General features: G+C 54.1%; 2 protein-coding genes across 3 annotated transcripts; one reads left to right on the forward strand and one right to left on the reverse strand.

Moving 5' to 3' along the window:
• The first annotated feature begins 4,639 nt into the window (after nt 1-4,639).
• NRARP (NOTCH regulated ankyrin repeat protein) lies at nt 4,640-5,008 on the forward strand. The gene has a single exon (XM_053282518.1). The coding sequence runs from the start codon at nt 4,640-4,642 to the stop codon at nt 5,006-5,008; it is 369 nt and encodes a 122-aa protein (XP_053138493.1).
• A 14,289-nt stretch (nt 5,009-19,297) lies between these two features.
• AMBP (alpha-1-microglobulin/bikunin precursor) lies at nt 19,298-24,616 on the reverse strand. 2 transcript variants are annotated; one of them, XM_053281778.1, is made up of 10 exons: nt 24,443-24,616; nt 23,573-23,715; nt 23,295-23,371; nt 22,486-22,599; nt 21,772-21,873; nt 21,372-21,442; nt 21,140-21,218; nt 20,363-20,530; nt 19,739-19,903; nt 19,298-19,431 (listed from the first exon to the last, which is right to left on the reverse strand). In XM_053281778.1, the coding sequence occupies exons 1-10, from the start codon at nt 24,557-24,559 to the stop codon at nt 19,397-19,399; spliced, it is 1,071 nt and encodes a 356-aa protein (XP_053137753.1). In that variant the 5' UTR covers nt 24,560-24,616; the 3' UTR covers nt 19,298-19,396. The 2 variants fall into 2 exon arrangements, with proteins under 2 accessions (XP_053137753.1, XP_053137754.1); XM_053281779.1 differs by having other exon boundaries at nt 21,140-21,217; nt 21,404-21,442; nt 24,443-24,615.
• Nucleotides 24,617-24,881: the final 265 nt, after the last annotated feature.

The following is a 24,881-nucleotide window of genomic DNA, read 5'->3' on the forward strand; positions in this document are numbered from 1 at the left end:
AGCCCTTCCCATGGGTGCCTGAGAAGGGCGTAACGGATTTAACTGAACCACACGCCTGCCAGGCGTGACACCTGCTAGCTTAGATGGGGGGAAACAAGAAATGAGACCATTTCATGAAGGATCGGCCGGCCAACAGCTCTTCGAGACAATGGAGCCTCCATGCTCAGAGACAGGCTACCTTGGGGTACCAAAAACTGGGCGGGGGGGTTGACAGAGGAGGGCTTCACACGCTCAATGCTCTGTTTGTGGTTTTCTCAGACCACATTTGCCAGCCAGACTGCTGTTGGAAACAGGACTCTAGTCCGGGGTAGGCAAGCTCAACCCTCCAGCTGTTGGACTACGACTCCCATCATCCCCAGCCGCAACATGCCAGCAGGGGGGTAGCTATAATTGAGGAGGTGCCCCCCCCAGCTCCACCCCTGCCTATTTCCTTCATTCTCTCCCTCACTCGGTGGGGCCGCCAGGGAGAGGGGCGAACACGGGCCCCCCTCTCCCCTAGCTACGCCCCTCCTGGGGATGATGGGAGTTGTAGTTCAACAGCAGCCAGAGAACCAAGTTTGATCTTGGCCAGACCGTTTCTCATGGTAGCGGCCATCTGGTTGGTACAGCTTCCTGTTTGGATGTTCAGCGCTCTTGCCTGGTGTGGTGTGAAGGAACAATAGGGCCCTGTGTCATCGCCGAGGAGTTGCAGTTTGAATGTTTGTTGACCTTCCATGTCAACACAGGAGCTCAGCCGAAGTGGGGCAGGGAAGCAGCACCCCTTGCAAAGCGGAACCCTGTTTCTTTCTTGGCACGAATCATTCTGATCAAGTTTTAAAATGTTAGCCCTTACGGGCAAGCCACTTACCAGTGAGCGACATCACTGTGCAGGCATTTCGGGGAGACACCAATTTTGTGTGGGCGAGAATGGGCAAGCGTTTGGGTCACACAGAACCCTTCATCATCATCCCTTGGAAGCGTCCCCGTGCTCAGGAACAGCTTCTTGAGAGCGCAAAGTGCCTCCTTCTACCTCCCTCTCCCATCCCTCTCCGCTGGGGTTTTGTTTTTCCCCTCCACTGCATCCTGCGGCCGTTTTATCAGCTTTCAGTTTTCTTTCTTCCTCTTCCCAAGAATTGTTCTGAGTCAGCAGTTCTTGGGCTGGTTTGGTTTGTTTCTTCTTGTTTGCCCAGCGGATTCCCCATGCAACAGATTTGGCTGCAGATAAGGGCCCTCCTGACGATATCAGTTTGAGTCACGCCCGTGTGGGGAAAGGGTGCCATCTGACCACAGGCCTGCCCCTACCAGGTTGTGGCAGGCCACAGCCAAGCTCAGCTCAGCCAAGCCCTTGCACAAAAGAAGCCCCCCCCCGCGCCCCTCCAAAATCCTCAGGGGGCACCAGCAATTCAGGGGCAATTAGCATTCCTCAGCAGCAGCAGCAGCAGCAGCAGCCGGACCTCATGGGGGAAAGCGATGCCTGGTTTCTGAGCCTGTTCACCTAGTCCCCCCAAGGCTTTTCTAGCTGGCCCTCAGCACCCCCTCCCCCACGGGCCCCCTCCCATCCTGGCAGCCCCTTTCAACCAAGCAGAGGCACAGGCAAAGGGCTCTAAGGCCTTCTCCCAGTGTGTATTGTAAGCAAAGCTTCTTCGGCAGAGCCCTTTGTCCCATGAGGCACCTTGGCCGTTTTTTCTCAAACTTTCGCCTTTCATCTCCCTTTTTTGAAAAGGGAAAAGGAAAAGGAGGAGGGATTTTTTACTCATGGAGACAGAAGGGGGAAAATGCAGATGGGTTTCCAGCCGGTTGCTCAGGACGGTCACACTGGCACCCACCTTCCAGTCAATAACTGCAGCAGGAGAGGCCAAAATTCAACAGGGGGAGCTTCTCCAGACAGGGAGATGCGGCGGAGCATGGTGCCCCAACCTGTTGAACTCCTGCCCCTCACACAGCTGCTTTAAGGCCCAGGGCTTGGCGGTGACTTGTTTCTTGAAGGGACAGTCTCCTTACTCAGTCCTGTTTTGGAGAAATTAGCCACAATTGCACAATCTTCTTTAGGTGGCTGAGAGTGCGGTGGGTACAATGCATTTCCCACAGAGGCCTTTGCAGTGGGTGTGGATTATGGGGGAAGTCAAGCGATGCCAGTAAAGGAGCCTCAGTTCCTCTCCCCTTCCTTCGTTGTCCCACTTGTGTTGCTATCTAGATTGTGACCCCTTCGGGGCAGGGACCTCTCCTCTCGCTCTTTGTAAAGTGCCACATCTACAGAGGCCATTCTAAGAAGTAGGGCAGAGCCTGGGAAACTGGAACCTTCTGCTTAGCATGCAGGTGGTCCCAGTTTTCGAACCTGGCAGCATCTCCGGGGAGGGCAGGGAGAGACCCCTGCCTGCAACCTTGGGCTGGAGGGGCTGTCAGTCAGTGCAGGCCATACTGAGCTCGACGGACCAAGGGTCTGACTCAGTAACAGGCAGCTTCCTGTTTTGGAGGGCTTAAGAAGGATCCTAGGGACAAACACCCGCTCTTGCTCCTTCTCTCTTGGGGGCCATTTCCACCCATCGGCGCCCCCTATCCACAGCTGCTGCAAAAAATGTTACCTTGTCCCCTTAGCTAAGCAGGGTCCACCCTGGTTGCATTTGAATGGGAGACTAGAAGTGTGAGCCCTGAAAGAGATTCCCCTCAGGGGATGGAGCCACTCTGGGAAGAGCATCGAGGCTCCCAATTCCCTCCCTGGCAGCATCTCCAAGATCGGGCTGAGAGAGATTCCTGCCTGCAGCCTTGGAGAAGCCGCTGCCAGTCTGTGTAGACAACACTAAGCTAGATGGACCAAGGGTCTGGCTCAGTATCTGGCAGCTTCCTATGTTCCTAAGATATTTTCTTTCTTTGGTGGGAGGGTCTTTTTTAAAAAGGTTGCACCCAATGAATCCGGACCAGGGAGCATTTCTGCAGCACTCTCTCTGGCCCCTGAACCACGCTAGGCATATGTGGCCTTCCCTGGGAGGAGAGTGAAGGCTGAAATCTCCCACGCCCACATGTCCTTTCTGTCCAAGGTGCTTCCAGAAAGCTTCCAACTCGCGAGCTTTAGCTGGATGATCAGCCTCTCCAAGAGGTGCCCATTGCAGCGCAATCCGAGGCCTGTTTCCTCGGGAGTAAGTCTCCTGGTGGTCAGAGGCCTTCACTCCCAGCAAGTATTTTTAGGACTGCGACTGCAATGGTATCCACTTTTATCTGGGCTGCACCCTTACTGGGGAGTAAGCCCCCACTGAGCTCCGGAAGGCTTACTTCTGAGTAAACACAGCTAGGGTTGCACTAGACGTTTAGCAAACATCGGAAGAGAAACAGAACTGCCAGGAAATGATCTGGAAACGGGTTTGCTTTCAAAACAAAAACAGAATTTAAAAAGCCTCTGTTGAGTACCGCGCCACGATCCCGGCGCTCGGACAACTGCAGGGCTAGAGATCGCCACCGACTGAGCGCTTCCTTGCGAGTAAACCCCGTGGGGCTTCCCCCTCAGCTCCCAAGAACGCATGGGGTGGAGGAAGAGCAGGATCGTCTCTTTTTGTTTTGAACCGGGGACGCTGGCCCCTCGGAATCGGCGCGGCTTACTTCCGAGGAGGCTCCGATCCGCAGCCGAGGCCTCCCGGAGCCGAGACGACGCCTGCACCGTGCTTCCGGATCGGGACCCCCCACTTTTAAAAGTATCAAAAGCGACCCCGGCGTCTGTCTCCCCGCTTCTTTCCCCCTCCTACAGACAAGGAACAACCCGATCGAGGAGGCTGGTGGTAGTGGTGGTGGTTGTGGCTGCTGCTGCGGTGGTGCTTTTGCGCGCCCGGGTCTCCTCGGGAGTAAACCCCACTCTTCTCCTGCCAAGCAAGCGCCCCTCGGGTCGCAAGCCTGCAATGCATTTTTTTAAAAAATGATGGGTAAGCGAGACAGGCAGAGATCCGTGCACGCTCCCTTTCAGCTGGGGGGGGCACGGTCTGCCGCTGCCCCCCTTTCTCTTCCAGGGCCCGCCGCCGCCGCCGCTCGAGGTCTTTCCTTCTCCCCCCGCCGCGCGCGCAGGGCGAGGAGGGGACCCCTTGGCATTCCAGCGCACGGGCGCCTTTCCGGGCAGGGGAGGGGGCGCTTGGCCCCGCCCCCCCCCGCGCGCACTTTCCCCCGCTGGGCGGCGGCCAATCGGCGGCCTCGCCTCCCTCCCCCTCCGCGCGCCTCCTTTGGCGAGGCGCGGGCACGTCACGGCCCGGCCATTGTTATGCAAATGTCAAGCCGTCTAAAAGGCGGCCCCGTGGGCAGGCCCCGCTCAGTCAGACGACCGGCACAGCAGCAGCAGCAGCAGCGTTAGCGGGAGCCGAAGGAGCAGCCGCCGCTCGAGACGGAGCCTGCCGGTCAGCCGCGCTCCCCCGCCGGCCTCCCGCTCTGCTGAGCAGCGGCGCCCCTTGGAGAGGGCCCCGGGGCGTCCCCGACGGGGCGGGCAGCTCTCCCTGGGCGGCCCCCGGCCAGGGCAGCGCCGCGCGGGGGCCCGCCTGGGCTGCGCCAGCGCCGCCGTCGGGGAGGCGCTGCAAGCCGCCGGGGGCTGCGTGGCGCGCCGCCGCTGCCCGCGCCTCCCGTCCATGCGGGGCCCCGCCGAGGGGCTGCCCCGGAGCCGCGGGCCGGAGGCGGCCGCCGCCGCCGCGCCATGAGCCAGACGGAGCTGTCCACCTGCCCGCCGCCGCAGGCGCCTCCGCCGCAGCCTGCTCCGGGCCAGCGCGTCTTCCAGGAGGCGGTGCGCAAGGGCAACACGCAGGAGCTGCAGTCGCTGCTGCAGGGCATGAGCAGCTGCGAGTTCAACGTGAACTCCTTCGGGCCCGAGGGCCAGACGGCGCTGCACCAGTCGGTCATCGACGGCAACCTGGAGCTGGTCAAGCTGCTGGTCAAGTTCGGCGCCGACATCCGCCTGGCCAACCGCGACGGCTGGAGCGCCCTCCACATCGCCGCCTTCGGGGGCCACCAGGACATCGTCCTCTACCTGATCACCAAGGCCAAGTACTCCGCCGGCAGCCGGTGATGGGGGGCCGCCGCCCCCGCCGCAGGCAGCAGCCCGGACGGACGGCGCGGCCCCGGCCACGCGCGCCCTGGACGAGAGGCGGGCGGGAGCGCCGGGCCGCAGGATTCGCACCTGGGCGCGTCGGGGCTCCCCTCTCTCCACGGTTGAAATGCCACCGGGGTGACGCCGGCCTGGGTCCCCGGCTCTGCTGTCGCTCTTGACTCGGTTGCTGCGGGCTCTTCCCACGCCAAGAGGCCGGACGGATCCCAGGCGGCTGACGAGCGCGCGCGCGCACGCACATGTATTTGAAAAGAGGGGCGGGGTGGGTGGGGAGTGGCGCTGTTCCCACGAGCGAGGATCGTGGAAAGAGCCCAGCCGAAGGGCGAAGAGACCCTGGACAGAGCCGGGTTGCGGTGTGGGCCACGGGAACTGGGGGAGAGGCTGCCCCCGGGCACAATCCCAAGCGCCCCCTCCCTCCAGGACGTCCCACACAGGCCGCCCCTCCACCCACACCGTGCACTGTTGTTGCTGCCTTAAGGTTGTCGAGGGTTAACCTTTTTTAAGGAAGAAAAAAAAATGCAAAGCTGCTTGGAATCTCTTTTGGTTTTTGACTTACTTTTTCCCAAAAGCAATGGGACTCGGAGAGATTTATGGGGAGGGGGGTTGTCTGGGGGGGCCGGCGGGAGGAGGACGTCTCTGTCTCTTTGTGCGGTTTGGTGTCTGCTCTACTGTATATGGAAATAATTATCCCCCTTTCATTTTTATCTCCCATCTACCTCGGTTGTGCCACAGTATTTCCTTTTTCCTTTTTCAGCTAAGGAACTGGTCAGGTGCTTTAAGATGAGTTCACACACCCCACGGGGTCCCCCCCCCCAATTCCCTTCTTTCCACTGGAGTCACTCCCCTTCCTAAAAAGGGGCAAGCAATTTAACACCCGCTTGCCCCTAAACTACACAAAACACACACATTGGAGTGAAAACATCCCCTAGTACTATCAAAAATGTGTTGTGTGTGTGTTCAGGGTAGGGAACTTGTTTTCTCAACATACAGATGTTTTGTTTTTTTAAAATAAAAAATAAATAAATGCAGATTTCAGTATGTTAACAAACAGTTCGTGCAACTTGGCGGGTCTCCAGGCTGAAATATATCCCACAGATGGCAAGTTCCTCTCCTTTTGAGGGCTGCGTTCTCAGTTTTTGAAAAGGGGGGGGCGTCTTCTCTCCCTCTTGCAGTCCTACTGAATTGGCTTTGGACGCTGGAGGCTGGCTTTTGTTTGGTTTTAAACAAGTTGAACAGTGAATCTGGCCAGTCAAAAAGTATGTGAGTTCCCCCTACTGTTCACGAGGAGGAGCTGAATTTAAAAAACTATATCCAAAATTTTAATGTTTGGAATAACACCATAGTCCACTCCACTCTGAAAGAGGAAGGGGGAAAAGGGGATTTTTCTCTCTCAAACAAATGATTGCATGTATAATTCCACTGCTGCTCTCGCCTGGCATTTGGCCGGCATGCAGAGACGTTGGCCCACTTTCCTACAGTGTCTTTTCTCCCCATCTTTTTGTATGCACTAAAGAGAAAAAGTGTGTGTGTATATAATTTTTATCACTGCCATAGCTCTTGCATTCCCCTCTCCTCTCGCCCTCGACCCCCTCCTCAAATAGCCATTAAACCTTTTAAAAGAGAGCTGACCACTGTTGAGGCTGTGTGCTTAACTATTTATCTGGTGTGTCTGTGCAGGCGCGCGTGCGTGTATGTGTGTGTGTGTATATATATATATATTTGTGAACCTGGTGTTTTTGAAGGGATTTGAGTGCTTTGGAAATCGGGGGCGGGGAGGGGATTGAATTATTATGCATTTTTCAAGTGTGTGACTTGTGGTTTCTCTCCCTGCTCGTCACTGCACTGAGTTTCTGCTGTCCGCCTTTGATTCACTTGCAAAACCCCATCAAACCTGAGAAATTCCGCTTGCCTTTTCTGCTCTGAAACCTGTGACTTTCCAAGGAATTCTGTCTGTGTGTGCGTGCGCCTCCCCCCCCCCCCCGCAAGATCCCTATGAGCACCGTCTGGAAGTGCTCCTGGAGTGTTAGGATTCCTGGAAGGGGGAGATTCTTTTTTTCCTGGTGTCTGTTGTTAGTTGCACATAACTTTTTTTTTTCCTTCTTAAATGGATTTGCCACGAGAAAATGTCATAACATTTATGACATAGTTTAAAAAGAAATGTGTTTGCAGCAAAGCCGAACTAGCATAGGTTCTCGCAGAGGAGAACTTGGCTTGAAACCTGATTTTCCAAAAGGAAGCTCTCTCTGGAGAGTGTCTTTTTGTAAAGATGTTCACACATATTTATATTTTTATAAAAATATGCCTTAGACTGTGAAGCCGTTTTGGGGGTGAAAATGAAATGTGCAGTGAGGGTTGTGTTTGATCTCTGCCCCTGCTTTTTTTTCCTTTTCAAGAAAAGGATTTGGGGGGGGGGTTCCTCTTCCTGGCTGGCTTGGGGGTTTTTCCCCCACAAAATGAGGGGAAGATGGTGGGGGGAAATTCAGCATGGAAAGCTGAAGGGGGAGTTTTCCTTGCTCCGAGACGTACTTGGGGTTCATGGTTTCATTCTGGGGTTTGTTTCCTTTTTTTGCCTTAATTCAGGGGTTTTGTTGGACTACAACTCCTATCGCCCCCTGCCTTTGGCCATGGTGATGGGGTATTATGTAGTCCAATGACATCTGGGGGCCCTCTGAAAACTTCTGCCTTAATTACTTTCCCTGAAAAGCTGCTGGCTGATTGACCCCTAAGCCCCACGAAGTTTGGTGGGGCTTCTGTTTGAGTGTGTTTATGATGGCCACCTTAATGCATTGTGTAGGGTCTACGGAGCTGTTTCTATGCAACCCCACAAAAAACCTCCTTAGGTGACAGGATATTCTCTCCCCCTCCCTGCTAAAAAAAAAAAAAAAGACAAAAGGGATACTGATCCCCCCACCCCCACCCTGCTTCTTGGGCTGCTGCTGTGACTCTCTGTGCCAAAATGGAGTCCTTTTTCAATTCTGGTTTTAAAACACAGGTGGGCGGTGTTTGTGCCTGTCAGGTCTCTTGGGCAGTCTTTCAAACGCAACACTCTGGATATTTTTCTGAGAAGAATATTGATGTCGGTGGCACAAACGGACACTAGAAGCTGATAATACAGATTGCTCCAGAGAGGAGGCTTTCTGTAGGTGGTCTTTTTTTCCTTTCTAGATGGCAAATACCTTTTTTTAATTATGTTAATTAATTTGTTAAGAATTTTAGGCTTATATTGAAGCTGTATGTGATCACTTTTTAACTGGATTAAAAAAGAGAAAGTCTGTACAGGAAAGTGTCTTCCTGAGTATATGATAGCAATGAGTAGCCCCAGGGTGAGAAATTTATAAATAAATTTTTTTCCACTGATCTTTTTATATATAAAAAAGAGTTTGCTTGTGTTTCTTTCCTCTTTCCCACCTAAAGCTGTGATCCTGGGCTTGGGGGTGACCTATCACTGAGGCCTACTTGTGAGTAAGCATTTATTGGGGTTGGGGAAGAGTTCAGTTTTGGTAAGAACTGAGCCATGAGCTGAAATCTAGCCCCGTGAAACTCGGCCTTACAGCGTCTCGGAATCCCAGCCGAAATCCTGGACGTGATTTAAGTATGCCTACGGTTGCAGCCTGCGTTTCAACAGGCCCAGCATGCCCCAGAGCCTTTGGATAGGGTATAATATTATTAATAATAATAATAATATTTGAGGCTGCTTTCTAATACTCAAGAAAACTGCCTTATGCAAAGGCTAAGCACAGATGTGTCCAGGGAGAGTCAAAGGTCAGTTGATCTCCTGGTAGATCTCTGGGTTTCTAGGAGAACAGCAGGGTCTACTCATTCCCAACTGTTTGGGCATTTCAGCACAAAAACTGTTATTAGGCTGCTGGAAATAATAGAGCCCGGAGTGGGGGTGAAACCACAGAGAAATAGTATCTAAGCTTGGTTCTGGTCCTGAGGAATTCCAGAGCTGGGCATGCATTCAGGGGTGCCCTAAAGGAAAGTTGTGCCATCGAGGGTCGGTGTCGACTCCTGGCGCCCACAGAGCCCTGTGGTTTTCTTTTGGTAGAATCCAGGAGGGGCTGACCATTGCCTCCTCCCATGCAGTATGAGATGATGCCTTTCAGCATCTTCCTATATCGCTGCTGCCCCATATAGGTGTTTCCCATAGTCTGGGGAAAGTACCAGTGGGGATTCGAACCAGCAACCTCTTGCTCCCTAGGCAAGTTACTTCCCCACTGGTGGCTTAGGGGGGTGCAAGCCGGGGGGGGGGGGCAAACCTGGAGGCCCGCTGAAAAGGCTGGGCCAAGGATGGAGGCCTTTGGCTTTAGCTGTGGCGGTTAAATGAGAGCCTCTGGAGACAGAAGCAGAGCGTTGGGTGCTGGGGGTGAAAGAGGAGAAGCGAGGTTGGAAGGGGCTCAAGGCAAGGCAAGCCTGTCGGCTGAACTAGCAAGGAAGCCTTGTTCTCGGCACATGCCCACAGAACGGAGGGAGCTTCCTTGTGCCACTTTGCGGTGTGCAACTGTGGCTTCCTTCTGGCACTCGGGAAGGAGTTGCACAGCTGTCCTTGAAGGGCCTCTCTGGGTAGGAATAAGCCGGTGCGTGCACACCTGGTGTGTTCTCCCAAATAACGTTCCTGTGCGTCTTCCACAGGGCTAGCTCCTCCAGTTTCTGCACCAGACCTTGCTGGCACCCAGCTAGGCCTGGTGACTCAGTCACATAACTGTTCCGAGGTACAACAGGAATGCTGCTGGCGGGGAAGGGGAGGAGGAGGGAAAGCACTCTGGGAATGCTCAGGGGCACTTCTGCTTTCCCTTGGGGGGGGGGAGACTCCAAAATTGGTCTGAGACAAGGAACTACAGAGGCAGAAAAATTAGTCCTGCCATTAGCCGTGTGCAAGTGGTATTGGCTGATCCTGAACTGGGCATCACCATATATGGAGTGAACAAGTAAGGCTGCACAACCATAGAGCTGGGTGGGCAGAGTAGCACCTCCATGCGCCTTGTTCAGCTCGGCATCGGGTGTTTGGGCCTGTCTGGCACTCTCACCTCTATGGAGCAGGTGCAATAAACTCTCTGGAACTTACTCCCTGGTGCCTGATTGGCTGGTGGCCATGTGGCTGCCTGCCTCTCACCTGTATATGCCCAGGTTGTCCTTGGTCCTCAACTCTCCACAGCTACAGGGCTGCTCTTTGCCTTCCTCTCCAGTTTGCTGCCCTGTTCATCGTTTAAGCCAAATGATCCACCACATCTTCTTTCCCTGCCCATCCTGGCTGGCTAAATCGCTTACTCTTTTTAATCCTGGGGGCGGGGGTGTGTGTGTGGAATTAAAAAGTAAAGCGGAAAGGCCACTTGAAAACCAGACTCGGAAGAGATCCTTCTCTTCAGGCGAAAAATCAAATTATGATTTCCCCCCCACTGGGCATATTATCTGCTGTTCCAAACCATCCCTCCCTTCCCTTGTTGCTGACCCTTTGGGTAAGCTTTCCTCCCTGAGCAGATGCATGAAACCACGCTCAACAGCCACAGTTTCGCCCTGGCCTTTGGTTGATCCCAGCTGAAATCACACGTTGAGTATGCATGATCGCCTTGGCTTGCATCCTTGGCTGTCTCTCTTCTGCTGTTCCCCTGCTCGCGCACTCGCTCTCTCTCTCTCTTAGATTTGCAAGTTCCTTGCCAGCAGAGACCTGTTGCCCGTGTGATTCTGCAAGGTGGAACATTGGAAGCTGCCATCTACTGAGTCAGGCCCTGGGTCTGAGGGGAATCTCTTCCAGTGCTCACACATCGTCTCCCTTTCATATGCAACCAGGGCAGACGCTGCTTAGCTAAGGGGACAAGTCCTGCTTGCTACCACAAGGCCAGCTCTCCTCTCCTAGAGAAAAGGTTCTCTGCTTCCTACAACCCTCCACTTGCTGCCTGATGAAGCTTGATTTCCAAGAGGGGCAACAAAGCTGCCTGAAGGAGTCTTGCCTCTTTCTAGTTCCTTCCCAGTGGCTGAATAATGCATTTGGACCTCTTCTGTATCCCTTTGCTGAAGGTGCTGAACTGGCCTGACAGGATAGCAGATACGATGAATATTTATATACCGCTTTTCAACAGAAGTCCCCAAAGCGGTTTACGTAGCTATAAACAAAAACAAAAAAGGCTCCCTGTCCCCAAAAGGCTCACAGTAGAAAAAGAAACGGAAGATAAACCCCAGCAACAGCCACTGGAGGGATGCTGTGCTGGGGATGGATAGGGCCAGTTGCTCTCCCCCTGCTCAACAAAGAGAATCACCACTTGTAAAAGGTGCTTCTTTGCCCAGTTAGCATGTTCGTGAACCCTCTTAATGGCGCACAAAATCTTGTCTGCCTGCTGCTTACGCCATCTACTGAGTCAGACCCTTGGTCCAGCCAGGTCAGGATTGTCTTCACTGACTGGCAGCAGCTCTCTTCTAGATGCTAGGGAGTGACCTCATGAGTCCTGGGAGATGGTGCCAGGGATTGAACCTGGGACCTTCTCCATGCAAAGCAGAGGCTTGACCAGTCAAGGGGTAAAACTGAACCCCACAACTGCTTCAGAAAGGTGTTACCAGTTATCCCGAACTGACTCCAGACCAAAAACCTCCTGCTTGTCTGGAACCAGATTTCAGAACACTATGCAAAGTGGTCACCGGTTCAAAGTAAATGGCTTGATCAAGCACTTGGCTTTCACAGTGAAAATGAGACTCTCTTATTTTGCTTCATTTTTTGTCAAAAAATTTCCCCCCTGGGGCTGTTCTGCAGTGCTTCAGGGAGGCTGTGGAAAGAAGCATCCTTCATCCCCTAAGCATCCCCTTAGAGAGGAGAGCTGGTCTTGTGGCAGCAAGCATGACTTGTCCCCTTAGCTAAGCAGGATCCTCCCTGGTTGCATATGAATGGGAGACTAGAAGTGTGAGCACTGGAAGAGATTCCCCTTAAGGGATGGAGCTGCGCTGGGAAGAGCATCTAGGTCCCAAGTTCCCTCCCTGGCAGCATCTCCACGCTAGAGCTGAGAGAGATCCCTGCCTGCAACCTTGGAGAAGCTGCTGCCAGTCTGTGTAGACAATCCTGAGCTAGATGGTCTGACTCCGTATATGGCAGCTTTCTATGTTCCTACCCCTTTCACTCCAGTCAGCTAGAAGACTTTTTTTTTTTTTTGCTTTGCGACATTGTTCCAGAAATAATCCTGTCCCAAACAGATGAGACTCCTCGTTCTGAGCCTTCTTTCTTGAGGTTTGGACTACTGACGCTCCTGACTTCTTGGTTTTCTGTCGTAGACACAGGCCAGTCCAAAAAAATTAATTTCCCCCCCCTGCCACTCTGGCGGTGTCTCATTGTCTTCTGGCCGCCTTGCTTAGGTTCATGTTGCTGCCGCAGAAAGCCACGAAAGAATTCTGAACTTCTCGAGTGTTTCCTCCAATTGTCTCTGGCTTTTTGTTTATGCGACTTGACTCCAGAACAGATGGACCAGTCACCTCTCTGTTCTGGGTGTGTGTGTGTGTGTGTGTGTGTGTGACGGGACGTGGGGTGGCGCAGCAAAGGGGCTTGCCTGCTTTTGTCTGGCCCTGGGGTCTCCCTTCATTCATCAGGCAGAGACAAGCCCTTGAATCAAATCACCCATATGGATTGGGGAGGGGGCCCTATTTGAATTCCAGGAGGAGGGTTGATGCTGGGAGCCGTGTGTGCAAAAGGAAAAGAGGCTTGCATGCTTTGAGAGAGAGAGAGAGAATGCAAAGGCCCATCTCGAACACTTCTGACGCCTTCAAGAGCTTGGTCGGAAATGTCTCTAAGCGACCAGGAGGAGCCCTTTTCAAATTCAACTGGCTCTTTTTTCTTTTCTTTTTTTAAAGTGCAATTTTTAGCTCCCTATGCTCCTCACAAACAAAGTGGGTGCTTGTTAAGGCCACCGGTGCTTGTGGACTAGAAACCTGTCCGGGTTTTATTTGCATGGTAAGGCAGAGGCCTTTCCCACTTTCCCCTTCTGGTGTGGCAAGGGAGAGGCCTTGCTTCACGCCTCCATATGCTCTGCCGAAGGTTAGATTTCACCGGGCTGCTTCCCTGCGACCCCCCACCTCACGCCGGCCAGATCTTTCTCCTTCCGTCTGCTTTCTCTCCCTTGAGGTAGGCCCAGCACCCGCCGGGTGCCCCCATTGCTCCATTCAAAGCTCCCCTGGCATCTTTTCAGCTCCCCTCCCCCTCCCGCGAACAGCCTCTGTTCTCCCACCTCTTTCTTTCTTGCCTCTTTTTTTAAAAGGGCCATTTTCCTCCTCTATTCACTCCCTGGACGCCTCTGCGCCGGCCCCCAGCCCCAGCCCGGCTCTCTGTGTCCCCTTGACGGGGCTCTGTCAATAAGCAGCTGCTATGCTAATGAACGCCAGGCAGAAAGGGACAGGCCAGGAGAGGGACAGAAAGAGAGAGCCCCCCCCCCACCGCCCTCCACATGCTAAATAAATCGATGCCAGGAGGAGCAGCTCCTAACAAAGGCAAGCCCCGTCTCTCACCCTGCACCCAAATCCCTCCATCTTTTCATATTCAAATCCATTAAACAGGGACCAAAGGAGACGTTCCCCCTCGGCCCCGTATTCATGGCGTTGCGTTAAAAAGGAAGGGGGGGACACACCCACACACCCACACCCCAAAAACCTTCCACACGCTGCTTCCCGCACCTCTCCAAGCCCCGGCACTGCCCTTCATACAGCCCAAGCGAGTTCTGGCGGTGTGGAATTGTCTGGTGCCCCAAAGACCCATCAGTGGGGGAAGCCCAGCTTCACCTGGCCTGCTTGGTGGGGGCTCAAATTTGCTGGCCACCGAGATTTCCTCCGGCAGGGCTGGTGGCTTGATAGCGACAGACAGCGCCTGTTTTCATCGGGGGGGGGGGTGTTGCAGGTCTCGGTGTTGCAACATTGGGGTGTGTGGCAGGTCTCTTGGGGATTCCTTGGGGTGGGGAGATCAGGGCGGGCAGGCAGTCTCACCTCTGCTGGTTTCCCTCTGCAAATGGGTAGCCCGCTGTGAATTCTCAGGTGCCGACTGAGTTCGTGCAGAACTGGCAAGGTTTAAGCCTGGCCAATGCTTGCATGAGTGGTGACTTTGCCCTGAAAGATGCCCCTTGAGTGTCCGGCCACAGGCAGGAGTTCAGTGGGGCGGGGAGGTCAAAGGTCCCTTGCCCGACACGTCCACGAGCAGTGCTGTGGAATCAGCTCCCGCGAGTCTTGCTGGCTGCAGCCGATGCTTTTCTTCTGCATCCTGGCTGACCACTGTGATGGCTAGCTGGGTTTACCTGCTGAGTTGATTGGGGATTTTCCAGCTGAACCTGTGGTGGCCTGCAGAAGGCAATCTGTCTGTCTCGGCGCTGCAGATGAAATTCGGCCAAAAGCAAAAATTGACTGGGATGGATCATGGGTATGGGTGTGAGTGGGTGGGTGTGTTCGCTCCTTTTCAGTCGAAATGTTGGAGTGGCCTCGGCAGAAGTTGAAGGGGTTGGGGAAAGGCGTGCAGAAATGTCCCAGGCTTTTGCCTGTCCCTGGGATGCCATCTGTCTTGCATCAGCCAGGCGGGAGATGGATCATCGTCCTTCAGTGAGGCTGTTAGGACCTGAAGAAACCTCTGCCGATGAATGAGGGGGGTGGGGAGGCGACCCCCTGTGGCCTCCCCAGGGATGACCACAGTCCCAGGGTGACCTGCAGGAACAGCCAGAGCCGTGGGGCAAGGTGGAGGGAGAGAGGAAGGGAGGGGCCTGTCTGCTGCCTGCTTGGGTCAGTTCTTCGGGGTCTGATGAAGACCCATCGACCCGTGCCTTTGCATAACCACCCAGCTGCCGAAACCGAATGGACTGAAACCACCACAGACAGGCCAATTAAGTACAACTGTAATGAACATTTCGGGAAGGATTGTGGAAGATCCCCCCCCCCCTGTTCAAACCCTGGCAGCATCTCCAGTCAGGCCAGGGCCAGGAAAGACCCCCCCCCGAGCCAAAACCCCCGGAAAGCTGCTCTGTGGGGAGGGGACCCTGCACTCCATGCAGAAGACCCCCACCTTTCATCTTGGGAAGTAAGGCTGGGAAGGATCCGCCCCCCCCCCCCAAGCCTGAAACCTTGGAGAGCTGATGCCTGTCAGAACAGACAGTACCAAGCCAGGTGGACCAAGGGTTTGACTCAGTGTGGCAGCTTCAAATGTACACATTTATTAGAACCGGTGGGAAGGTATACAAAGCCACATCTGGTGACATACCCTCCAATATCTTTGGTGAAAACAGTTTTGGGCTGGTAACAACCCTGCATTCATAACAATGTTGTCAAGATGGGTTGGCATAGTGTGTTTGTGTGTGTGTGTATTTTGAAAGCTGCAAACAGAACTCCATACAAGTATTAGCTGGATCCCAGGAGGATGCAGATGATAAATAAGAACAACAGAAATGCATTGTTGATTAATGTAACAGAAAGAAATCGAGCGGGCAAGACACTTTGGTTCATGCCTCCTCCTGCTGCTCGGATGTGACCAGAGATGTTTCCCTTCTTTTATTTTATTATATTTCTATCCCACTCTCCCTCCAAGGAGCCCAGAGCGGTGTACATGGTTATGTTCGCCCTCACCACAACCCTATGAGTTCGGTTAGGCTGAGAGAGACGCGCCTGGCCCAGAGTCACCCGGTGAGTCGCATGGCCGAACGGGGGTTCGAACCCTGGTCTCCCCGGTTTCATTAGTCGACGATCAATTTATGTTTGGGGGGAAAGGGTGAGGCCGCAAAGGCGGTGCGGATCAAGCTTGTTGCCACCCATAGGCAAAAAGGCTTCTGCCGCCCTTTTACCTTACACAAAGGTCTCTCCTCACCCACTCCAGCATTCGGGACAGGAGGGCCCCGGAACCCCCCTGTGCTGCCCAATGTGGCCCCAAAGAAGGGGCCCCCCTTGTGAATGGACCCTTGCCCTGGCTTGGGCTTGCTCCTCCGGGGACAGGCACAGGGAGGCCGAGGGCTCTCCTGGCCCGTCTGCCTGCAGAAGAGGCCTGTTTAGGAATGCCGGGGCGGGGGCTGGAGGCGGGCCTGCCCCGGTGCCCCACTGAGCCCCCTTTCTCTCCCCGCCCTCACCTCCCTTTGGCCTCTCCCTCTCCCAGTGGGGCTTTTTAATCCGCTCTCCGCGGCGGCGGCTCCCTTTCAGCCCCCTGGGCCAATGGCGGGGTGGGAGGGGGCTCTCTTTTCCAGGAAGGAAACTAAAAAGGGAGCCCAAGGGGGAGGGGGGGTCTGCAAGGGGAGACGGTCCCCGGGCGGAGGTGCCAGGCAGCCCGTTCTCAATGGCCTCATTCACCCTGCCCAGCCACACAGAAAATCGGGGTCACCCAGATCCTTGGCCTGCCTTGAGACAACTGTTGCTTTATTCTTCTTAATTGCTGGAAAGTGCAGAATGGAGCCCCCCCCTTTTTTGGCTGGGGGGGGGGAGAGAGGGCTTTGGCGAGGGAGGGGGGGCCGCGGCACGGCTGACGCGCACCGAGGAGGAAAAGGGAAGGCGGCAGCTTGGGCGGCAGCAGGCGGCAGAGGCTGCCCCGAGGCGGCCGGGAGGTGGGGGGCGCACACCATCTGTGGGCCTAGAGCGGCAGGCCCGGCAGAGGGGCGTCTTCGGGCGTCCAGTGTAGGGGAGTTCCCCCTCCCCCCGGGAGATGGCTTTCTTCTCCACACAGGGTGCTGAGCGAGTGGGGCAGGGCGGGGCGGGGGGTCCCTCCGCGGTGCCTTTGGGAAGGTTAGGAGGAAGACAGGTGCCTGGAGGGGCCCTTGGGCTCAGGGGTGTCCAGGGCTGCGTCCCCTTGTCAAAGGCCTCCATCCCCGAGGATGCCCGGGGGGGGCCTTTTCCGGGCGTGCACCCAGAGTGTGCTGGGCAGGTGGGCAAGGTGTGCCACAGGGATAACAGGAGATGGGGGCGCATGCTGTGCTCAAGGTGTGGGGGCACCATCCAGACCAGAGTGTCGATGCCGGTGCAAAGACACCGTGCGTGATGCTTGCGCCACGGCATCCGTCTTTGTCCCAGGCGTCCTTGACTAGTGCAACCCCGTGTGCAGAGAAGCGAGGAACCCTTTGCGTCACACACATGTGGTTAGTTTCATTTCCGTTACGGGTAGCACAACTTTTTACATAGGAAGCTGCCATCGACTGAGTCAGACCCTGGGTCCATCCAGCTCAGTATTGTCTGCACAGACTGGCAGCGGCTTCTCCAAGGTTGCAGGCAGGAGCCTCTCTCGGCCCTCTCTTGGCGATGCTGCCAGGGAGGGAACTTGGGACCTTCTGCTCTTCCCCAGAGTGGCCCCCTCATCCCCTAAGGGGAATATCTTCTAGTGCTCACACTTCTAGTCTCCCATTCATATGCAACCAGGGCGGACCCTGCTTAGCTAAGGGGACCAGTCAGGCTTGCTGCCACCACAATGACCTGAGGTCCTTCTGCAAGCACCACTGAGGGCATGCTGTTTCTTTAAAACCCGCAGGACCCCCTGCCTTCTCACGGGCGACTGACCGGCAGGTCCCTGCCGGTCAGCAAGGTCTTATCCGTACCCAGGCCCTTGGGTGCTGCTGCAGTGGGCCTGATCCTGCAATCTTGTAGTAGCGAGCATGGATCGGCCCCTGTGCTAAGCGGGGGTTTGCCCTGGTTTGCATTTGGAAGCTATTCTGCTTAGGGCAGAGATGGTCAGCTTCAACCCTGGAGCTGTTTGAGGACTACAGCTCCCAGCATGCCCTGCCACAGCGGCCAATAGTCAGGGACGATGAGAGTTACAGGCTAACATCTGCAGGGGGGCCGAGGTCAAGCAGCCGTGCAGTAGAGGATGGGGACACAGCTCACCTGCCTTGCATTCTGAACATCCCAGATTCAGTCCCTGGCAGCATCTCCAGGTAGAGCGGGGAAAGATTCTTCTCTGAAACCTTGGAGAGCTGCTGCCCGTCAGGGGAGACAGTGCTGAGCTACATGAGCAGTGGCCTGACTCCTCCGTAGAAGTCAGTTTCCTATGTCGCTATGCTGCTGTTTCCACTTAGGCTCGTAAACAGCCCCCGGACAGTCCCCCTGTGTGGGGAAGTCTCATTGTGGACTAGCCACTTGTGCGGGCTTGTTTGCAAGCTTCCTTTCCTGCATTGTAATCTCCAGTGTGGGGTGGTTGTCGTTTGGTTTTCTTTTTCCAGGGGTGGTCCTGTTGCCTTGGTGCCCAGCTTGTGGCTGATCATGGGGACGGAGGTGCTGTGTGTGCAGCCTCGTGCACTCTGGCTCAGTTGTGAGAACAAGTCTAGAGCGCAGGTGGGGAAAAGGAGGAACAATTCTCCATGAATCTGCTTGGGAAAGAGGGCTGCAATATGGGACGGCTTTGCTGCTATTCATTCAAAAGGCACTCCGACCCCCTGTAAGGGATCCAATCTGTTGGCCTCTTGCGCCCCCTGTGGGCACCGGGAAGCTAGGCAGGTGCACAAAACGGATTGTGTGTGTGTCGTTTCCGCTGAAACGTTTCTTTCGAAACCGTGGTTGGACCCAGTTGTTTTGACGGGACGAAACTGTTTCGGGTGTTTTGGCCATAGGGAACAATGCGCAGATTCTAAACACCCCCTTGTTCTCCATGGGTATCTCCTAGGGACACCAAAGAGGGTTGGGTAATAGGGCATGATGGGTGCTACCGACCACCCAACCCACAAAAGAAATGGGCAAGCAGGCGAGCTTAAACACATTTTTAACCTTCTCCCCAACCCGCCCTAGGATCGCAAGCCAGTTCCTGAAAACAAATTGACTGGGGGAAAGGAATGCCTCCAAAATGGTGCTCAAAACACTCAGAACGATTCGAGCTCGAAGCGAGGCAGTTTTGTTTTGAGCTCAAGACAGGCCCTTAAGATAAAGGGTGTCTCGTTTCGAACTTGAAACACTCAAGACGGCCGTTTCAAGCTTGAATTGTTTTGCACATCTCTAGAAATTATTCCAGTGAAGGGGCCGCACGATGCAATGTTTTGCTACAGACCTCCAAGGCCAGAGGCCGTCGAGCCCTGAATACTGATGCATCAAAGCTGGGATTGATGACTGAAGATGGGGCCTTCTGCATACAAAGCAGACGCTCTTCCACTGAAGTGCGGCCCCATTCCCTAAGGGGAATATTTTACCGCAGGCAGTGCTCATATTTAGTCACCCATCCAAATGCAAACCAAGGCAGACCCTGCTTAGCAAAGGGGACAATCTATGCTGGCTACTGTGCGAGAATGGCTCTCACTCCCCAGCGGACGGCACCTCTGGAGAACCAGCATGCTCCCAGACACACCACACGACTCAGTGTAAAATAACGTATTTATTCCGCCCCGATGCAGGCCAGGGAGGCAGTTTCGAAACAGGTAATTGCCTTCCCTCCGTTACCTTTCCCCAGTAGCCTCACGGACGTGACAGCTGGAGGAACTCCTCCTCCCCTAGGAGACAAGAAGCAAGCTGGTGAGGATTGTGGTGGGGATGAAACGGGTGACCAGGCTCGGCGTCCTGGAGAACTTTGGGTTCCCCCGGCCTTAAGTTTCTAGTCCTTATGGTGGCAAAGAAAGGCACTGGAAAGCACGAGACACGTACTCCCCACCACCCCCAGATTCAGAATCAGCAATGCAAATCCAGGCAACCTATGCAGATGTTCCGAAGCTGCATAATGTTCAGGGCTCAGGGATGTGGAAGGTGTGCAGCCTTGGTGACTGACTGCCACTTGGTGTGTGTGTGTGTGTGTGACCGTACCATCAGGGAGGACTCCGCAGTATTCCTTGCATTCCTTCTCAAGGTAGAACTTGTTCGCGTTGCCCCCGCACCCGCGGAAGGTGATGCATTTGCCCTGGTTGGCGTCGAACCCCCAAAATTCGGCGTTGCAGGAGCCTCCTGGGAGGATGGGAAGCCGGCAAGCCGCTGGAGGGGAAGGCAAGGAAACATTGCAAAAGATTTGGTGCACCGCAGGCTCAGCCGGGGCTCGGACTCTGGGCCTGTGCAGTGGTGCCCCCTTGTGAGCAGCGTGAGGCTGCAGGGTGGGGGGGGAAGGGGGGCAGTTTTGTCTTGCCTGGCCCTCAAATGGCTTAATCTCGCCCCTTCGAGAAGGTTCTGCCTGGCAGGGCTTGGGCCTATGTGTTTCAGCACGTCGCTGACTTGTGGAACTCACTGCTACAAGGTGTGGCAAGGCAGCCACTGATTTGGATGGGGGTCCAGCCAATTCACAGAGGAGGTTTGCCAGTGGCTGTTTGCCATGATGGGACCTGCAGGCTCAGACGTAGTCTACCTCTGAACAGCCTACAAAGGGACAATTGTGGGACGGGCTATTGGCGTTGTGCCGGAATAGGGTGGGGGGCTGGGGTTCCCCGGGTCTCCACTCACCCTCGGTCCTGCACGTCTGAAGGCAGACCTTCTCAGACAAGAAGTTGTTGCCGTTCCCCAGGCACCCTCCATAGAAGAAGACCTCGCACGTCTCGGAAGTGGTGTTGTGGAAATACCGAGGGAGCATCCCCAGGCAGGGGCCGGCGTCCTTTGGCAGCAGGCAGTGGTCTAGAGTCAAGGAGGACCGGCTTGGTTAAGGGGAGCAGAATGCACAGCTGAAGGGAACCGGCCCCTTTGGTGCAAAACGAGCCTTTGCCTTTGGTGCAAACGTCTGCAAGGAAGTTTGCCAACGTTTACCACCAAGCTTGTCACTGTTTACAAATTTCAACTCTAATATTGCAAGCGTGGCTGCAAATGTTTACACATTCCAAACCCACAACTGCCAGTGTGGTTTTTTTTGAAAGCAAGAAAGCAAGAAAGCAAGAAAGCAAGAAAGAAAGAAAGAAAGAAAGAAAGAAAGAAAGAAAGAAAGAAAGAAAGAGCAAGCTAATTTTAGAAAACGCCTCATTCTGGAATGACCCTTCCCATTTCTTAGGTCATCTTGGCAGACTGGACTGTGTGTCTCCCTCTGTCCACAGTCAGCTGGTGATCACACACAGCACAGGCTTTGGGGGGCTGCTGTGACACCAGGGGAACTCCCTGTCACTTGGAGTTTTCTAAATTCAGTCCTTATGGCTCGAACCAGGAGTGAATAACCTCAGCCTGGCCTGGGAAGCCCCTTTGCTCCCAATCCCATGACGATGCACACCAAAAGGACAACTCCCTTTGGAAACCTACCTTCTTTATTGCCTCCAAAAGTTGGCAAAGAGCCGTCGGCAGACCCTTCCTCATCCAGTAAGGCGGCTCTCCTCATCCTCTGTGGACACAAGAGGTGGGAATTCTTGTCAACAAAATACAGTGGCAGAAGCATGAAGCACATGAGCGCCAGGCCAGACTCTTCTGCAAGTGCTATTTCCTGTCCACTCTGTTTATTTTCAAATATTTTTAAATGTCCCCCCCGCCATCTCACCCCAGAAAGTTCCTTTCTGGCAGAATCACCTATCTGTGGTTCACCTGTGGCCGGCCCAGGCTGGCACTGCCCTGAGAAAAGAGACAAGTTCCAGAGTTATTACAGGATGGAGAGGCATCGCAACATTGGAAGCTGCCGTCTACTGAGTCAGATCATTGGTCCATCACGCTCAGTATTGTCTACCCAGACTGGCAGCAGGTTCTCCAAGGTTGCAGGCGGGAGTCTCTCTCTTAGCCCTGGAGATGCCACCAGGGAGGGAACTGGGAACCTCAAATAAATAAATAATAAAATAAAATAAAATCCAGGCTTCAATAAAAATGTCCCTCTTCCTCTTGAAATCTGAAAGGTCCTCTGCACCAGCACTGGAAAGAACAGCCCCTTCTCAGCCCTCAAGGTTTGCCTTTATTAATCAGGTTGAAGATGGAGTCTTCAGGAATCCCCAGGTCCAGGGCGTACTGCCGGAATTCAGCTACCAGATCTTCACGCAGCTCCGGGCTCCTTCCTGGAAAGGACAGCAAAAGGCATATTGGAAACTCTTCTCCTTGCAAACCAAGTTCACACTGTTAGACACGCTCCCCCACACCGATACTGAACATGCTGCAGCGGGTAAGTTCTTCTTCAGTATTTGTAAGCTGTGATAGCTAAACACTGCTTCGTCAAGTGTGTGCATGCATTTTAGGAACAGATGTGTCCTAGTTCATATATGGTGCCCTTTGTTCCGAAACAAACTCTCTTGGGGTTGAATAGCAACTCTAAGCAGCTTAGGAACATCCGAAGCAAGCTGCCATATACCGAGTCAGACCTTTGGTCTATCTAGCAAAGAATTGTCTTCACAGACTGGCAGCGGCTTCTCCAGGGTTGCAGGCAGGAGTCTCTCTCAGCCCTCTCTTGGAGATGCTGCCAGGGAGGGAACTTGGACCCTTCTGCTCTTCCCCAGAGTGGCCCCCTTATCCCCTGAGGGGAAGATCTTCCAGTGCTCACACTTCTAGTCTCCCATTCATATGCAACCAGGGTGGACCCTGCTTAGCTAAGGGGGCCAGTCATGCCTGCTGCCACCAGACCAGCTCTCCTCAACAAGACCAGCGTATAGTCCTGGGCTTCTGGAGCTGCATACCGTAAAGTCTGGCGGTGGTGCTGAGTCCATAGGTGGTGTTTTTCTTCATCACAAAGACAGCGTATTCGTCGTAGTTGGTTCGAACCACGTAGGTCTCTATATTTGCCCCCCATTCTAGAGCAAAAGGCAGAGCAGGGCTTGGTTAGGCTTGACTTTTGTCATACCAAACAGCTGCAAGCAAATGTCATTGCTTTTTTCTTTTCTTTTCTTTTTGCGGGGCGGCAGCAGGGGAATCATTCTGCTTTGCAGCCTAACGCATGAATTGCTAGATTTGATTACAACTACCCAAACCCAGAGGCCATTGTGATGGGGGATGATGGGAATTGTAACCCCACAACATCTGGGGATCCCTGACATAAGAACAGCCTTTCTGGATCAGGCCCAAGGAAGCCCATCTAGTCTAGCCTCCTGGTTCCCACAGTGGCCCACCAGATGCCTCTGGGAAGCCCACAGGCACAAGGTGAGGGCAGGCCCCCTTTCCTGCTGTTACTCCCCTGCAACTGGGACTCAGAGGCATCCTGCCTTTGAGGCTGGAGGTGGCCTAGAGCCATCAAGACTAGCAGTCGCTGATAGCTCTGTCCTCCTTGTATGCCCAATCCATCCTCGCCAACACATGGCCGTGTATATATAAACAGACATCCTGTCTGGAGATGATGCTTTCCCCCAAGCAAACGGATCCTGCCCAAGGCTACTGCTGCAATGTCGTCCCACTCGCGGGAAAGAGAGCAAAAGGGCAATTAAAGTTGAGTCCCCGTTTAAAACCATGGGCACGTCCATGCAGGCCTCTCAGTTCTTTCTCCTAAACTTACTAGGATTGTGTGCGGTGAATTTCCCGGGGACGCTGGTCTTCTGATAGTCTGTGGTGTGTGCGCTACAGAGGCCCTGCCTGCAGAGAAAGACAAAGGTGGTGAAAAGGCTCTTAGAGAAAGACAACATCCTTTGGCTGTTGTGAGGGGTGTGTGTGTGTGTGTGATGGGGACCCACTTGGGAGTCTCTGGCTTAGGGGCAGAGCAGAAACTTTGCATGCAGAAGGCCCCATAGATGAAAGGACTCTCTCCAGTAGGAAGCGATGGGAGTTAATACCTACCTGATCCTAGTGCTGGTGGCACTCATTTCCGCACTCGTCTTCCCTGGACCGATCACCAGAGTCCCCATGCTGAGCCGGTCCTTATGTTTCTTCATCCATCCACAGGTGCTGCCAATAGCAGCGTCGTACCACGTCCCGTAAAGCTAAGGTGGAGGAGAGAAAAAGAGCAACTCTCTACTTAAAAACCTGTCCAAGGAATTTCCTGGCCAAGAAGTCAAAGTGAGGTTCCTTCGAACTTCCTCCAGCCCAGAATGTCGGGATTTCTCTTGCTATGCACTTTCTGCACAATGGGTCATCAGCTGGAATGTGTCGACTTTATTGAGCTTTGGGCGGAGGGAGCTGCATTTACGGGCCTGAAAGGACACTTCTATTTTCCCACCCCCCAAAGTTTGCTGAAATTCCCAATGATCTATTGGTTGTCTAAATTAGAATGGCAACATTTTGTTTTTGTTTATTTTATTTTCACATTTATATCCCGCTCTTCCTCCAGGGAGCCCAGAGTGGTGTACATGGCTATGTTGACCCCCACAACAACCCTGTGGGGTAGGTTAGGCTGAGAGAGATGTGACTGGCCCAGAGTCACCCAGTGACTTTCATGGCTGAACAGGAATTTGAACTCGGGTTTCCCTAGTCCTAGCCCAGCACTCTAACCACTACGTCGCACTGGCTCCCCCATTAATTTTAGTCTATTAAACGGCACCATCTTGGAAGAGGCATTCCCTCCTGTGTGTGTGAAATAAGGGCGGAAATCCTCTTCTTAGAGAGCATCTGCTCTGTCCCTGATGATTGCTCCTCTTCTCACTTTGAGCATGCTTCTTCTTTACTAATATGCTAATACAAAGGAATTGAACCTTCTCTCCAACGGGTTACCTTTGTCTCGTTGAAGTTCTCCTGGACTGGAATGTTGTCTGCAGTCTCGATGGGGTTTCCTCTGGCAGAGGTGAAGACGGCCGCAGCGAACAGGAGGAAGAAACCTTGGGTCTTCATGGCTCTGGTGGTTTGCTCAACTCTACTGGGCTTCTGCAAAGCTGATCGGACCCTGGAATATGGCCTGCACAGAAATGTGGACTTTGGTCTCTTCACCGAGTGGCCGAGAGGTGAATGACCCAGGACAGGGATGTTTGAGCATCTACCCAGCATTCAGTTGCTAGTATGTATTGGAGGGAGGGGTGCAGCCATCCAATTCCAGAAAAACAGGAACTGGGAAAGGGGAAGATGCAAAATTGCCTCGGCTGTCCCCTGGTTCATTCAACAGAAGCAAATGTCTCATGGCCAAATCTGTAGGGAGGGGCCGTTAGGAACATAGGAA

Source organism: Hemicordylus capensis, chromosome 17 (assembly GCF_027244095.1).
Source record: "Hemicordylus capensis ecotype Gifberg chromosome 17, rHemCap1.1.pri, whole genome shotgun sequence".
NCBI classification, from domain to species: Eukaryota; Metazoa; Chordata; class Lepidosauria; order Squamata; family Cordylidae; genus Hemicordylus; species Hemicordylus capensis.

What these genes read in the sequence shown, in the direction of transcription:
- NRARP (XM_053282518.1), top strand. Translation starts at nt 4,640, where the DNA reads ATGAGCCAGACGGAGCTGTCCACCTGCCCGCCGCCGCAGGCGCCTCCG.
- AMBP (XM_053281778.1), bottom strand. Translation starts at nt 24,559, where the DNA reads ATGAAGACCCAAGGTTTCTTCCTCCTGTTCGCTGCGGCCGTCTTCACC. An exon ending in CACCACCGCCAGACTTTACG is followed by an intron (nt 21,874 to 22,485) that starts GTATGCAGCTCC and finishes TGTCCTTTCCAG; the next exon opens with GAAGGAGCCCGGAGCTGCGT. An exon ending in CCAGAAAGGAACTTTCTGGG is followed by an intron (nt 21,219 to 21,371) that starts GTGAGATGGCGG and finishes TTGTGTCCACAG; the next exon opens with AGGATGAGGAGAGCCGCCTT.